Source organism: Schistocerca gregaria, chromosome 1, assembly GCF_023897955.1.
Source record: "Schistocerca gregaria isolate iqSchGreg1 chromosome 1, iqSchGreg1.2, whole genome shotgun sequence".
Lineage (NCBI taxonomy): Eukaryota > Metazoa > Arthropoda > Insecta > Orthoptera > Acrididae > Schistocerca > Schistocerca gregaria.
The window spans coordinates 1,172,777,300-1,172,791,615 of record NC_064920.1 but is presented as its reverse complement, the minus strand read 5'-3'; the positions used below and the strand labels follow the sequence as shown (position 1 = coordinate 1,172,791,615).

Below are 14,316 nucleotides of genomic sequence, written 5' to 3'. Positions count from 1 at the left end.
TAGGTGTTGTCCACAACAGTGATGGAACCTTCTTCAAATAAATTCAAAAAACTGGTTTCAAACTAATTTTTTAACTTAGTTGTGTTCATTTTTGAATGATAATATTCTGATTTGTTTGTTCTGCTACATCTGTAAACTAATTTACTTCCTTTAAGGAAACTAGTCTTCACTGACCCCATACAAGCAACAATCAGCCTGCTCCTTTCTCAACAAGGGTGTTAAGGCCCCCTTCCCAACAGGTTACGTAAGGGCTCCTATTGGTTCAAATTCTGTCAGATCTACTTTACTGAATGGTTTTGAGTAACCAAAGTTTCATCCAGATAGAATATAGGTCACATGTCAACTGAAGGACAGAGCACAGTCATTGTCCACAAAAATTTACACTATATCACTGCATCCAAGTAAAAATTGTCTACCATCATTCTAATGCTTGTATTTAGATTCTACACTGTTTAATATGCATCTCACAGATCTAGCAGGTGGGGTAAAATTTATTTTTCACCACTGTCATAACACTCAGACAACATCTTTGTCAAAGTTGTTTAGTTTGATTAAACAGCTGTGCTTTCTACTATTTCTCCTTGCAGATTCAAATGTTGTGGACCTTCCCCCACAGTACACAAGCTGGATAGCTCTCAAACCACTGCCAGAAGCTGCAGCACAAATAGCCTGTACACCAGCAAGGTTTTTTCTTACAATGGTTGGTTTTTTCAGTCACATATTACTGCATTCCTTGATACAAGAGCTATTGATTTGTCTACCTTCTGCAAATTTTTCTTAATCAGTGTGCATACAGATACTATTACTTTCACCATAATTCTCTACAAGATGTATTTCTATACATTGTAGTTTATGCATTTACTTCAGTGCCAAAGTCTGTTGTCTTTTTCAGCCACATTCTTCTTGCTGTGTTGTCTTGTTGCAGTTGTATGTATACCCGATCTACATGGCAAAAGGGGAAAATTCACCTCCTTCCTGCTTTCCCATTTTCATCTTACAAAAAACACATTCACTCATTCAATAAATTGCACAAAAGTACCATAGAATACACTTTTTTACTGCAACTCAAATTGCTGAAACTAATAACTAAATAAGGAATGGAAAACAAGAACTGTGTGGAAATCTACACACTACCCTCTACTGACACTTGAACTATGCGGCTAAGAATGCCAAGCGTTGTCAATTTCTCATTTTTGAAATGTTGGGGGGAGGAGGGAGAGACACACACACACACACACACACACACACAGAGAGAGAGAGAGAGAGAGAGAGAGAGAGAGAGAGAGTGGCATCTTATGCTAGCAGACACCTACAAGTACACCAGATCAGAGCTCTAGTAATTGGTTTATAATAATGACTCTTTTTAACAATTACATAAATAATACAATTTCTAGTCACTAATCATGATCTTCCTCCCTCATGTTCAATTTTGAGTATTTTTGTTAGTTCCTTATTATCTTCATTTGTTTTTGTCAGTTTCTTAACATGTGTTTTCCAGTCTGATATTTCCTTCCACAGTAACACTACAGTGTGTGCGATGAGAGGAGGGGGGAGGGAAGGGTCCACAGGGAAGTAGAATAATCAGTAAGAATTCTTTGTTCTGAAGCTGGAAAAAATCTGGAAACACTAGACAAACAGATATGTATGTGGACATTGGTGTCAGTTGAAGTCATCAGAACACATGTCTAATTATTATACAGTGGGCATAATTGGGGTGTGTGATTCTATAAACATTGAGTTGCCATGTCTGAACCAACTTTCTGTGATCATGATCACCGTTATTCATAATTTTATTTAACCTATATAGTAGCATATTACTCTTGTGCAACAGTTCATATACAAGTGCTGCAAGAGGGGAGACTTACCAGGTTTTCAAAGAGGGCAGATTGTTGGTGCACGTTTAGTTGGACCATCTGGAACAAAGACTGCCACTTTAATAGATGTAAAGAGGGTAACCTGGTTCAAAGGTTATGATGGAACACAAATATCATGGAAAGACATCATCTGTTATGAGGTGTAATGATTTGGTAGCAGCTCAGAGCGACAGAGACAGAGACAGAGACAGAGAGAGAGAGAGAGAGAGAGAGAGAGAGAGAGAGAGAGAGAGAGATAGAGAGAGAGAGAGAGAGAGAGAGAGAGACAGAGAGAGAGAGAGAGAAAGAGAGATTGGGCAGACAGAGAGATAAAGAATGAGAAATAGATGCTTCACTTCAGACAAACTTCTCGAAAGCCTGAATAGTTAACAAAAGAAATGACAGAAGAAATCAACAAAGAAAACCTCAAAGGCTATTCCTTAATACTAATGAGAAGATGATGAAATCTCCATGTGCAGAAGAAGGACATTTGGGAGAGCAAAAGATGATTTTGCATCACCTTTCCTATTAACAACAGCTCAAATTTGTATACGCAGAATGAAAACTGCAGATTATTTATTTGAATATCTATTTTCCAATGCAAAGATTTTTGTCATGATGAAGTGCCCTTTTCTTAGTTTTTGTAGTACAATTAAACAAAAATTTAGTTGCAAAGTTGTTTCAGGGAGTAAAGAGCATGCTTTGTCATATATTACACCTTATAAGAAGGGTGATGTGACAAAACACACAAACTATTTAGTATGGAAAATGTTGAATTCATTATCTACACAGGCCATGCAGTAATGAATGTTATAGGATATCTGATAAACTGCAGAAACTACAGAAGAAACAGATGTTCTCCTTTCATCTGAAAAACAAATAGATGACACTTCATGTACAAGCTTGAAAGACCTGCCTAAGCTAATTCAAATATTGTGCAAATGTATTTTGTAACAAATTTTGTACTGGAGGCAACCATAATAAGTCTGAAAAATGATCCACTGCCTTTATGTATCTTTTTCTCCAATGTTTCCAGTTTTTGTCCAGGCCATACATTAGAGTATGATACAAATGAAATGTATTTCATTAAGGTATAATATTTGTGGGTAATGTTCTAAATGTATTTCATGCTAATGATCTTGCAAGTTAAGGCAACAAACTGTAAAGGAGCAGAGCATAACAATGTAATTTTTGATACTGAGTCCACAGTTTTCTTGACAAAGTTAATATAAAATTTATGGACATGTTAAAACTAAGTGGGTATGGATTGAAATCTGGACCTTGCAGGTCTGGTACACAGCTTTAACTTGTGTGTAGGTTTCACAACAGTACACACTCCACTTAGAAAGAAAGATCTTCTTTTCAACTGATATATACTTTTTCTCCTTTTGTTAAAAAGCACATAACCAATGCTGTTAATCTGTCATTACTCACTTCTGATTTGTATAAAGTAGAGATTCTTTCAGACTGGCACAAATGAATTTGAGCATACTTATTTTACTGTATGCTCTGCTCTGGCCGCATTCTCTGTTTCCCTACCATTTGTTTGATTACTTGATTTCAGATGTCATTTAATGTTTTCACTTATGCACAGTAATTGTTAACTGACCTGTGGTGCAGTAGTGCTAGCAGGAGAAAATGCAGGTGAAACGGGCTGCGCTTGCTGCTGTGTGAAATGTGGCTGCCGTTTGTGAGCAGCGTGCATTGTAGGGCTCGGGTAAGGAGCCACCCGCCGTGGGTACATCTGACCTTGTCCCTGCAAACACATTGCTCTCACTCGTTACATAGTTTCATTGTTCTTAATATAGTTTTAAGGCTAAAGAAATTAGCTAAAAACTGTTTTGAAATTTCACAATATGGGTTTATATAAAGCACAGTCAATGCATATTTATTATCACTATTATTTTTATATTTCTTTTTGCCTTTTTAACTTTATCTGAAATTGGTAAAAGGCACAATTTTGATAGCAATACGTGACATACCTGCACCGTTGCCATCTTGCCAACTGGTACACCTCCCATCATTTGGGTCGCATGCTGACCCATGACTCCCATACCTCCCATGGGACCAACTCCCGGACCCATACCCATGCTGGCTGGTGGTGCTCCCCCCATTGTCATAGGTGCATGCCCCCTTTGCCCTCCCTGACTTGCATAACCATACTGCTGAGGCATTCCCTGCATCTGAAAGAGGGTGCAAAATTTGGTACATGAAGCAGTCGCAGGAAAATTCAAAACTATAAAACTACTGTCTTGTGAAACTTCATTAACATCTAATTATATTAAGCACTGCAGTGACAATTTACACTACTTTAAAATTCAGTGTTACATATTTCTTCATTTACTAGAATATGAGGGCATGCTGAAACACAGTGCCTATAATTTTTTATGTGTAAACATTAAAGCTTTTTAAATAAAACTAACTTTATTAACATTCTACATCTTCATTTCTCAACACAGTCACCCTAGCGATGAACACATTTCTCCCATCAAGAGACCAGTTTGTCGATACCATGACTGTAGAATGTCTGATGTTGGCAGAACCACAAACTCACCTCTGCTTGCACTGCTTCATCACTAACAAACTGAAGTTCTTGAAGGCGTTCTTTGATTATTGGTAACAGATGAAAATCAGATGGGGCCAAGTTCAGACTGTATGGAGAATGATTGATGATGGTGAACCTAAGGTGGCAGATTGTTGCACGTGTTGCTGTGCTTGTGTATGATCTAGCATGTTCTGCGGAAGGAGAAGGTGCTCCATTTGTAGACGAACTCTCCATATTTGAAACTCAATTACAGCACACTGTCTTCCAATAGCAGAGGGTTGAAACTTGTGTCAACAAAGTGGGGTAGAATGCATGACACAGTCCATATTGAGAACAGAATAAAAACTTGAGGCATTACTTTTCAGCACACCCTTGTATATTGTATAATTCAAATGATGTAGAGAACATGATGATGATGATGATGATGATGATGATGAAGTAAGGGGGGCAGAAGAGGAGAGTAGAATGTGGGAGAGAATTTGATATCTATGTTCAATGTACTCAATGGAGAGCTACTGTTAGCCACAACAATCATGTACAAATGATTATGATGATGCTGTCAATAGAAGCTGGCAGCTTAGGGTGAGAAAACTGTAAGTACCTGCGGTGGAAACTGCCCCTGGGCAGCAGCAGCAGCCTGTTCGTGCAGAGCGACGACACTGGCAGTGGCAGTTGCTGTGGCTGTGGCAGCAGCCACCATCGCAGCTGCACTCAGCGCACTCGCACCGCCTCCACCGTGGAACTGCGCGTGACTGGCCTCCTGGACGGGCCCCCCTGCTGTCCCGTAAGCAGTCCTGAGGACAAATGGTGGACTCAGCCTTCCTGTTCTATGTCTCACACAAACAACAGAAACCAGAGCATCAAATGCATTGGCAACAACTGGAATAATATGCAGAGTCCCAAAAAGGGTTACCAACTGTCCGGCTTTTTCCAGACATGTCTGGCTTTTCAACATCATTTTTTTAGAAAATGTCTGGCTATTTGGTAATGAAGGTGCATTTCATCATCCAATAGATATCACTGCAGTAGAACTGAAATTAATGTGAACTGCACACACCTGGCTATATATTCTTCAGAGTATCGCAACCAATGGTTTAATTGTTTGGAGAAATGTTTTATTTATAGTTGATATATACAATATCTGTGAAACAAAATGTTAGTTAATCATATGAAGTATGAGTTTTTGTATGTTACTGTGTTTAGAGGTGCTGGTTCATTAAAAATTTTAGTGCAGTACTGTCACTTTCTACACTTGCATTCTACTAGTTAATAGTGTGTTGTCAACTCATGAGAATAGTAGTGAGAACACAAAAAGGCAGAGCAAGTTCTCAGACAAAATACTCCTTCAAAGAAAATACTACTGGAAAAGACTAAAAATTATTTCAAGGTAATTGCATTGTATATCTAACAAGTAAAAACCATTGTTTAATAATTTAGTAAATTAATTGTATATTGTTTTCTGTTTATACTGAGATTAGAGCACATTTTTTTAACTCACTGAGTACTATACAAACAATTTATTGACTCGAAAACAAACTGCCAAGATTTTTAAAAGAATGTCCTCCATTTTTTGAAGCGCTGTTTTGCTTTTGGTAATTCTGAGTTGTCCTGTTGTGTACTCACCATCCTCATGGAACAGCACCATCTATGGCAACACCCAGAAAGTTTCTCAGTCCTGACTAGAACTTTACTCTAGCATTAAATCACTGAGTAACTGCCTGGTATTCTCAACACACTAAAGCTTCGGTAAAAACTATTGCAATGACCAGATCAAAAATTTATCATTTTCTGTATGGAAGTGGTGACAATAAGGGAAAAGGCAAGTAAAATGGAGATAATCTTGCTGGATTATTTTCCAAAAAAGTTAATGTTTACTATTCTCCATTTGAAAGGTTTGTATACATTATGGATGGTTTTCCCTAGTAGGCTAAAATATACGATAATGGAAGCAACAAAAGAATGTACAACAAGCAGTTGCAGATGTAGATTCTGTGGAGATGTTAAGGTGTTTTGCATTCACTGATCTCATCCAGTAGATGTAAAATTGCACATCCATTCCAGCAGTTGAATGATCTGTGTTATGAAAAATGTTGGAATTGCATCTTAGAAAATTAATTATCTGTCTTGGATGGGTGTCATCACCGAATCATCACTAGATCAATGTAATTTGTTAATTTCCACTTTTAGTCTGGGTAAGCACCTGCTTCAATTGTTCTGTGATGAATATACTCAACTATCAATGATTTGTAATGCTAGTGTTGTCATCTAAAGTGCAGTGTGAGCACATTTTCTCAACCAAATCTAGAGGGCAGGGGAAGCTCTGCCCACCCACAAAGACTGCCTTGAGGAGGGGAATGATGTGAGGGGGGGTTAACTTCACCTTCCTCATGTAGTTAAATAGCAAGATAAATATTACTTATGGTTCGTGTTTGACAAAGAGCAACACCTACAAAAGTAAAAGTGACTAGAACAGATGTAAAACCGAAATGTGAGGTTTAATCAAAATTAAAATTGGATTATATATTCTTATATTGAATAATAGTTTATACTGCTGCACCGACAGGAGATGGATTGTGTGTGTGTGTGTGTGTGTGTGTGTGTGTGTGTGTGTGTGAGGAGGAGGGAGGGGGGGGGGGGGGGGGATTGGCAGATGACTACCAACAAAGTTTTCGAACTTCTTCCGATGGAGGATCAGATGAACAAGTGTGCTTACTGTAAGCTGTTAAAAATCACATTACACTAGTTCGACCAATACATGGGACAGAGTGAGGTGTCAAATTGGTAAAATTTCTGAGTTAGCTTTCGGTAGGGCTGATGTTCAAAACCCTGACCACTCACCCAGAATTAGGTTGCAGCTACAGCAAATGCCACAATGCTGCCTTTGAAAAGGATTCCTTCTCCGATCTGTGCTTGTGTTCTGTCTCTAATACTCCCGTTGTCTAAGAGAAATTATTAAAGCATATTGCAGCACATTCGTATGTGATGCTGCTGAATGCACTGATGCACCACGCAATCTGTGGCCAGCTCTTAAAACTGCTGGTGACAGCTCAGACTGTTGCCTGAGGCTGGCCAGACCCAGTCTGTAATGGGCAAGCTGCTCTTTGCCTGCTGAATTATTGGAGGAAGTTATTACTCCAGACGTGACCTAAATACGGTTGCTCACACGGAGAACTGGAGAGAAGGAAAAAGTGAGGGGGATAAAAAGTAAAAAAAGTGGGTGAAAAATGGTTGGACAGCAGACATGTGGACAGTCTCAGTCCAAGGCTGTGCTCTGCTAATATTCACTCTTGGCCTTCAAAGGACTGTATGCTTGAACATAGCCAGACACTAAGAGCTACAAGTTATAGAAGCAGTTTAGGGCATCCTTAATGTTCACAGTTGTAATTGTGGATGTCAATAATCAACTTGGCATGGAACTTGTTGCATTGGTACAGACATTTTGACTTGTTCACAAGAAGAGTGAGTTACATGATTTGGAATTGTGGTCTCTAAAATTTCCAGGTGAGTGCATGGCTGGTTCTACCAATAAGAACACAGCCAACTCGCTGCCCTATCCTTCTCCAACAGAGCAAGTGCTTCACTCTGCAAATACCTCAATAATACCCCCTTCCCGTGGTCGTGGTGTAGCGTTCTTGCTTCCCACGCCCGGGTTCCCGGGTTCGATTCCCGGCGGGGTAAGGGATTTTCTCTGCCTCGTGATGGCTGGGTGTTGTGTGATGTCCTTAGGTTAGTTAGGTTTAAGTAGTCCTAAGTTCTACGGGACTGATGACCATAAATGTTAAGTCCCATAGTGCTCAGAACCATTTGAACCATTTTTGAACTGCAATAATAACAAGTGTTTTCAACTTATTAACAATGAAGTTACTATTTACACAATAGAAATACGGAATTTCGTATTGAAAGACGTTTACATGTCAGAGCCTCCTCAGTTCCAACTCTCTCTCTCTCTCTCTCTCTCTCTCTCTCTCTCTCTCTCTCTCTCTCTCCAGGGGCAAATAAAAGTGGCCTGGACATTTTGAAAGCATTTGTGAAAGACCTACAGTCACTTCCAACAGGTACATCCAGCCAAACTTTGGAGCCCATTTACACAATCTTCACTCCTGACAGAGTTGTTAGCAGAAGTCACAGTCTGGTCATGGCCCCAATTGACAACCCAAGTCACCTGATTTGTTAGTGTGTGATTCCTTTGTGTGGGAAGCCTTAAGCTTAATGTGTATTGCAACAACCCTAATAGTCTTCAAAAACTAGAGCAGAACATTAGAGATGAGACAGCAGCAATTCGAGCAGTCCAGCTTTACTAGCCGGCTGACCATCGCCCAAAAGTGCATATAGATGAATGTTGGTCATTTTCACCATCTGCTATAGTCAGGTTAGTACTGTATTTCCTTTCCTCTGCTGTGTTTCTTTGTGCCTTGGAACTCTGTTCTCCAAAGCATTTTCATTTGCCCTGGATATGCCTCTGCACTGGACTCTATATCTAGGCACACTGGAGTAAGCCCAGCATGAAATTGGCTAGAGAGAGAGAGAGAGAGAGAGAGAGAGAGAGAGAGAGAGAGAAAAGGGGGGGGGGGGGAGAGAGAGAAAAGGTAACATAGATTTACTGGGAGAGTGCTGAGAAAGTACAGTATGGTTGTTCAGTTTTCCCCACATACTACTCAAGAGTGTAATAGTCAAGAAATTGTCTGCAAGTAGTTTGGTGCACCTTCTGACAAACACTCAAGTGTGAATTTCAGGTGCAGATGTAGAATGAAGGGAAACAGCTTAAAACATTCTAGTGCAACCTTTTCTTGTCTGGAGTACTACACAATCTGAGATTAACAGAGCAAGATCTATGGAATACAGAAGTATCTGATGAGATCTATAAGACGTTTCTTCAATTGGTGCAAGTGTCCTAAAGAGAGGCTCATGGAATTTATACATAGAGCTCCAGAGGAAAGACAGTACTGTTTGTGCCAAACGCTACTGTGCACTTTTTAAGGATGAGTATTCGAAATAGACTGTAACATAATAACATGACTAGTTGGTACATATTGCTGAAAGACAATATGAACCAAATAGATGATTACTATTGGGTTCGGGAGACTTGTTCATCAGCTCCGATACTTATCAGTTCCCTGAATGTAAACATCTGCATGACTGACTTTCTGAATCATTTAATATTCCATATTTATGTAGAACACAACACACAAAGTAATACTGTGTTTAAAACCTCCGCCCACTTTCCAAGAGTATAGTTTTACCAGGACAACATCTTAAAGCGTAGGTCAGCATAACCGATTAGGTTGCCTTCAGAGAGTCATTCATTCCCAAACGACACAGCAAAGGGGGGGACCATATAACTATATAAAGAGTTTCTGTTTTGCCCCTTAGATCACTCACCACTCACTAGCAATGTTTATCTGCACACACACACACACACACACACACACACACACACACACACACACACACACACACAGAGAGAGAGAGAGAGAGAGAGAGAGAGAGAGAGAGAGAGAGAGAGAGAGAGAGAGAGAGAGGGGGGGGGTGGTAGTGGAAGGGGGTGGGAGGGGGAGAGGGCTGGTGGAAAAACTGCGAACTACACTGAAACCACGTTAAGAGGATAACCTTGCGGCAAGCTCACTTATTCTTCGTTCGTCTGCAAGCGAGCGCTTTCTTGTGCGCACGCACGCGCGCGCGCGCTTACAAACACACACACACACACACACACACACACTACACTAGCAAAAAAGCATGTAAGTGCATGCTCCAGGGAGCGAAGCAACGAAGAAATCAGCTACGGAGTATAGGCTGGCAGTAATCTTCTAAACCAAATGCAGTGATCAGCGACGCCATATTCCCCTTTCAGATTACTAAAGCATCATCAAACCCGGGATATGGCTGGCTTTCGGAAGCATAGAAGGGTCCTTAACAACGAACAGATTAGTGAAGCTTCCCCGTGTGGCAAGGCCTCCCGCCCGTGTGCTACTGCTAGGGGCGCCGTCTCAAGGAACCGAAGGCAGGACTTCCGGAATGCAAGGACGCGGCTGTGCCGCTCACACGTTCGCCACACGGTCAAGTTCGCCGGCCTCGCACAGGTACTTCCGCGTTGGGCTCAGCCAGCAATCACTCATTTTTCATGTAAAGTGCCAAAAAATGTACGAGCAGAAACAGCAGAAGATACCGATCAGCACGCTTCCCTTAGTAGCTTTCAACTTTACCACCTAAGATCCCGAGCAAGGCAGACGTACCGTAACCTCACACAGAACACAATGGTGCAATCTGTAAGGTATGGGTCCAAGTGAAAGTAACGATGTAGTCAGTCCAGTATACGTGTAAAACAGCGAGAAAAACCGCCGAAAAATCACAACCAATCTAGTCGTTGAAACTGACCAGTTATGGCAAAACAAGAGTCTTGATACCGCACTGTCCTGGATTATATCCCCGTCTTTAAGCAAGAATTTGACATCACCCTCTCCCCCCACCCCCACCCCCCAATGTAAAATCTTGAGTCCACAAGCAAGTTACGCACGAAAAGGGTCAGCTACTGTCGTGTCATGACTCTAAACCTGATACAGGACACCCCAGGCTGAGGCAGCTGCACGTTTGTACGTTGTAGCTCTACCTGTTGCTACACGCAATCAAACTAATTGCAGAACACTTACAAAACTCTCCGCAGCTCATCTACATAATGACATTTCTCTTATTACTGCTTCCGTTTAGTCGACGTCATTAGACACATTCTACGATCAATAACGCACAGAGTAGAGTATCTTCTGATGTGATTAGCCCAACCGATACAGAGCCCAGTACGTTATACTGGACGGCGAATGTTGTATAAAAATTAGAGAAACACCGGGTGTGCCCGAAGCAACCGCAAGAGAATCTCTAACGTTCCCAATATACATAAACTTTTTATCAGGCAGGGTCGGCAGAACAATTAAATTTTTCTCTAATGGTGATCTACTGTACACGAAAGCACTGTGGTTATGAAAAACAACCTGTGGCTTGGAACTCCGTGATCGTTTTCTTCACAGCAACGATTGTCACAGGACCTTCACGCATTCGAATAGGCTTCTTAGGCTTATAAAGCTGGAAAAGCGGGTTGTCCTTTCTGAAAGCTTCACTAACAGTGTCTTTTCTCGTGAAATTGAAATGCCGCGATTACCGAAGCATCTGAATCCCTCTCTCACAAAAAAAGAAAAAAAAAAGAAAAAGAAAAATCTGAAATGGCTCTGAGCACTACGCGAATTAACTTCTGAGACCATCAGTTGCCTAGAACTTAGAACTAATTAAACCTAACTAACCTAAGGAAATCAGACACATCCATGCCCGAGGCAGGATTCTAACCTGGGAACGTAGCGGTCGCTCGGTTCCAGACTGTAGGGCCTAGAACCGCACGGCCACCACGGCCGGCTCACTAGAGCCCATTTTATACATAATTCTCATGCCCCGTCACTGACGTGTTGCAACCCAACGCCATCCGTTGGCCGATTTTTGTACTTCTTTTTGGTTTCAATAGAAAAACCGTCATTTCAGGCATATGTGTCAAGTTTTACCTCTGTCTATATTATCTGTGATTTAGTGCATTCCCAAATGTTACCGGACTTTTGGGTCACCCTGTAGTAACCGAACGTACATGGGGCTGGTAAACAAACCTGCATCAGTTTCCTTTCTTTTGTGTGCGCCGTCGTACACGATGATATTCTCCGACTGAGCTTTAAAACACGTCTGTAATGAACTACATGTCCAATGCCACTGCTGAGCGGGATTTGGTGAGCAGTCTAGGGCGCTGCAGTCCTGGACTGTACGGCTGGTCCCGGCGGAGGTTCGAGTCCAAAAATAGTTCAAATGGCTCTGAGCACTATGCGACTTAACTTCTGAGGTCATCCGTCGCCTAGGACTTAGAACTAATTAAACCTAACTAACCTAAGGACATCACACACATCCATGCCCGAGGCAGGATTCGAACCTGCGACCGTAGAGGTAGCTCGGCTCCAGACTGTAGCGCCTAGAATCGGCGTTCGAGTCCTCCCTCGGGCAAGGGTGAGTGTGTTTGTCCTTAGGATAGTTTAAGGACTGATATCCTTAGCAGATAAGTCCCAAAAGATGTCACACACATTTGAACTTTTTTTTCCAATGCCACTGAGTTGGTCGATTCTTAATTAAACTTGCTACAGCGAAAAGACGCATTCCAGAGCCGAGAAACAGTCGCATGATAATATTAATGTAACAAGTAGGGGCGTTTCTTGGTGTCGGCGCAATGACCGGATGCCTGTTTCCTGGTGCTCACTTGGTGATTAACGCGCAGTTTGAACAGCAGCAGTCCCCGTGTACTGCCGCGAGGTAGCGCAACAGCAGAACAGCGGCAGACACGGGAGTCCGGAGCGCGCGCTATGGAAACTGGTCGCTCAGGCTAGGCCAAGGTTGGCGGGCGCTCTCCTTGCAGTATTAATCCACAGCTGCACAATACCGTGGCCTGCTGGCGGTGCCATTCCTGTAGGCACGCACCGAGGGACAGTCCTGCCGGCTCAACGCAAGGCTGGCTGGCGAAATGGAAACTAGGTTAGAATTCAGCGTCTCGTCGACGTCGATGTAATTCGACACGGAGCCCTACAGTGGAGTAAGACACCACCCATGGTCTCGCGAAGTATTAACCACGTGATTTACAGAAACTTCAATAATTTTTAGATACCGTTACTGAAGTTCTGCAATGAGAAGCTCGGTCCAAAGTGGAGGGCATACAAAAGGCTTCTAAATGAAACATTGTAACACAGTGTTAGGAGTTTTCGTGGGATATTTCGAAATATTTCTTATACAGTGTAATACGCAGAACACGTCTGTAGACGAGACAAAAGAAACTATGCACATATTACAGATCTGAATCTGAGGACTTGGTGCACATATAAGAACACCACTACTCCGTCTACAGGCCACAAGTGGCCCATCGGGACCACCCGACCGCCGTGTCATCCTCCGAGGAGCATGCAGATAGGAGGGGCATGGGGTCAGCACACCGCTCTCCCGGTCGTTATGATGGTATTCTTGACCGAAGCCGCTACTATTCGGTCGAGTAGCTCCTCAGTTGGCATCACGAGGCTGAGTGCACCCCGAAAAATGGCGACAGCGCATGGCGGCCTAGATGGTCACCCATCCAAGTGCCGACCACGCCCGACAGCGACTTCGGTGATCTCACGGGAACCGGTGTATCCACTGCGGCAAGGCCGTTGCCCATCTTTCCTTATTCATCTAAATAAATACAAAGGTGACAAAAGTCAAGGGATGGCGGTAGTATCACGTACGCAAGGCATAAAAGGGCAGTGCATTCGCGATGCTGTCATTTGTACTCACGTGATTCATGTGAAATGGTTTCAGACGTGATTATGATCGCACGAGGATATTTACAGACTCTGAACAAGGAATGGCAGTTGAAGGCAGACGCATGGGACTTTCCGTTTCGGAAATCGTTAGTGAATTCAATATTCTGCGATCCACAGTGTGCCGAGAATAACAAGTTTCAGACATTACCTCTCACCATAGACAACGCAGTAGCCTACGGCTTTCACTCAACGACCGAGTGCAGCGATTTCCTAGAGTTGTCAGTCCTGACAGACAAGCGAAACCACATAATTCAATGTTCAACGTACTACGAACGTATCCATTAGGACAGTGCTACGATTTTGGCGTTAATGGGTCGTGGCAGCAGACAACCTATGCGAGTGCCTTTGCTGACAGCACGTCATCACCTGCTGCGCCTCTCCTGGGCTCGTGACCGTATCGGTTGGATCCTAGACTACTGGAAAACTGTGGCCTTGTCAGCTGAGTCCCGAACTGGTACGAACTGATGTCAGGATTCGATTCTGGCGTAGACCCCACGAAGCCATGGACCCGAGTTGTCAACAAGGCACTGAGCAAGCTGGTGGTGGCTCCCATAATGCT

The 14,316-nt window shown here is 42.4% G+C and overlaps 1 protein-coding gene across 10 annotated transcripts in view; it reads right to left on the bottom strand.

The window, feature by feature from the left end:
• The window catches only part of LOC126284288 (zinc finger MIZ domain-containing protein 1), a 138,471-nt gene that overhangs the window by 24,079 nt on the left and 100,076 nt on the right, over nt 1-14,316 (bottom strand). For 6 of the 10 annotated variants that reach the window (XM_049983119.1, XM_049983149.1, XM_049983127.1 and 3 more), the window contains 4 exons: nt 5,000-5,192; nt 3,836-4,036; nt 3,463-3,609; nt 1,866-1,913 (listed from right to left, as the gene is read on the bottom strand). In XM_049983119.1, the coding sequence (XP_049839076.1) occupies nt 1,866-1,913; nt 3,463-3,609; nt 3,836-4,036; nt 5,000-5,192 (589 nt within the window). The remainder of the gene's footprint in view (nt 1-1,865; nt 1,914-3,462; nt 3,610-3,835; nt 4,037-4,999; nt 5,193-14,316) is intronic. The other 4 variants (XM_049983134.1, XM_049983166.1, XM_049983141.1 and 1 more) reach the window with 1 other exon arrangement.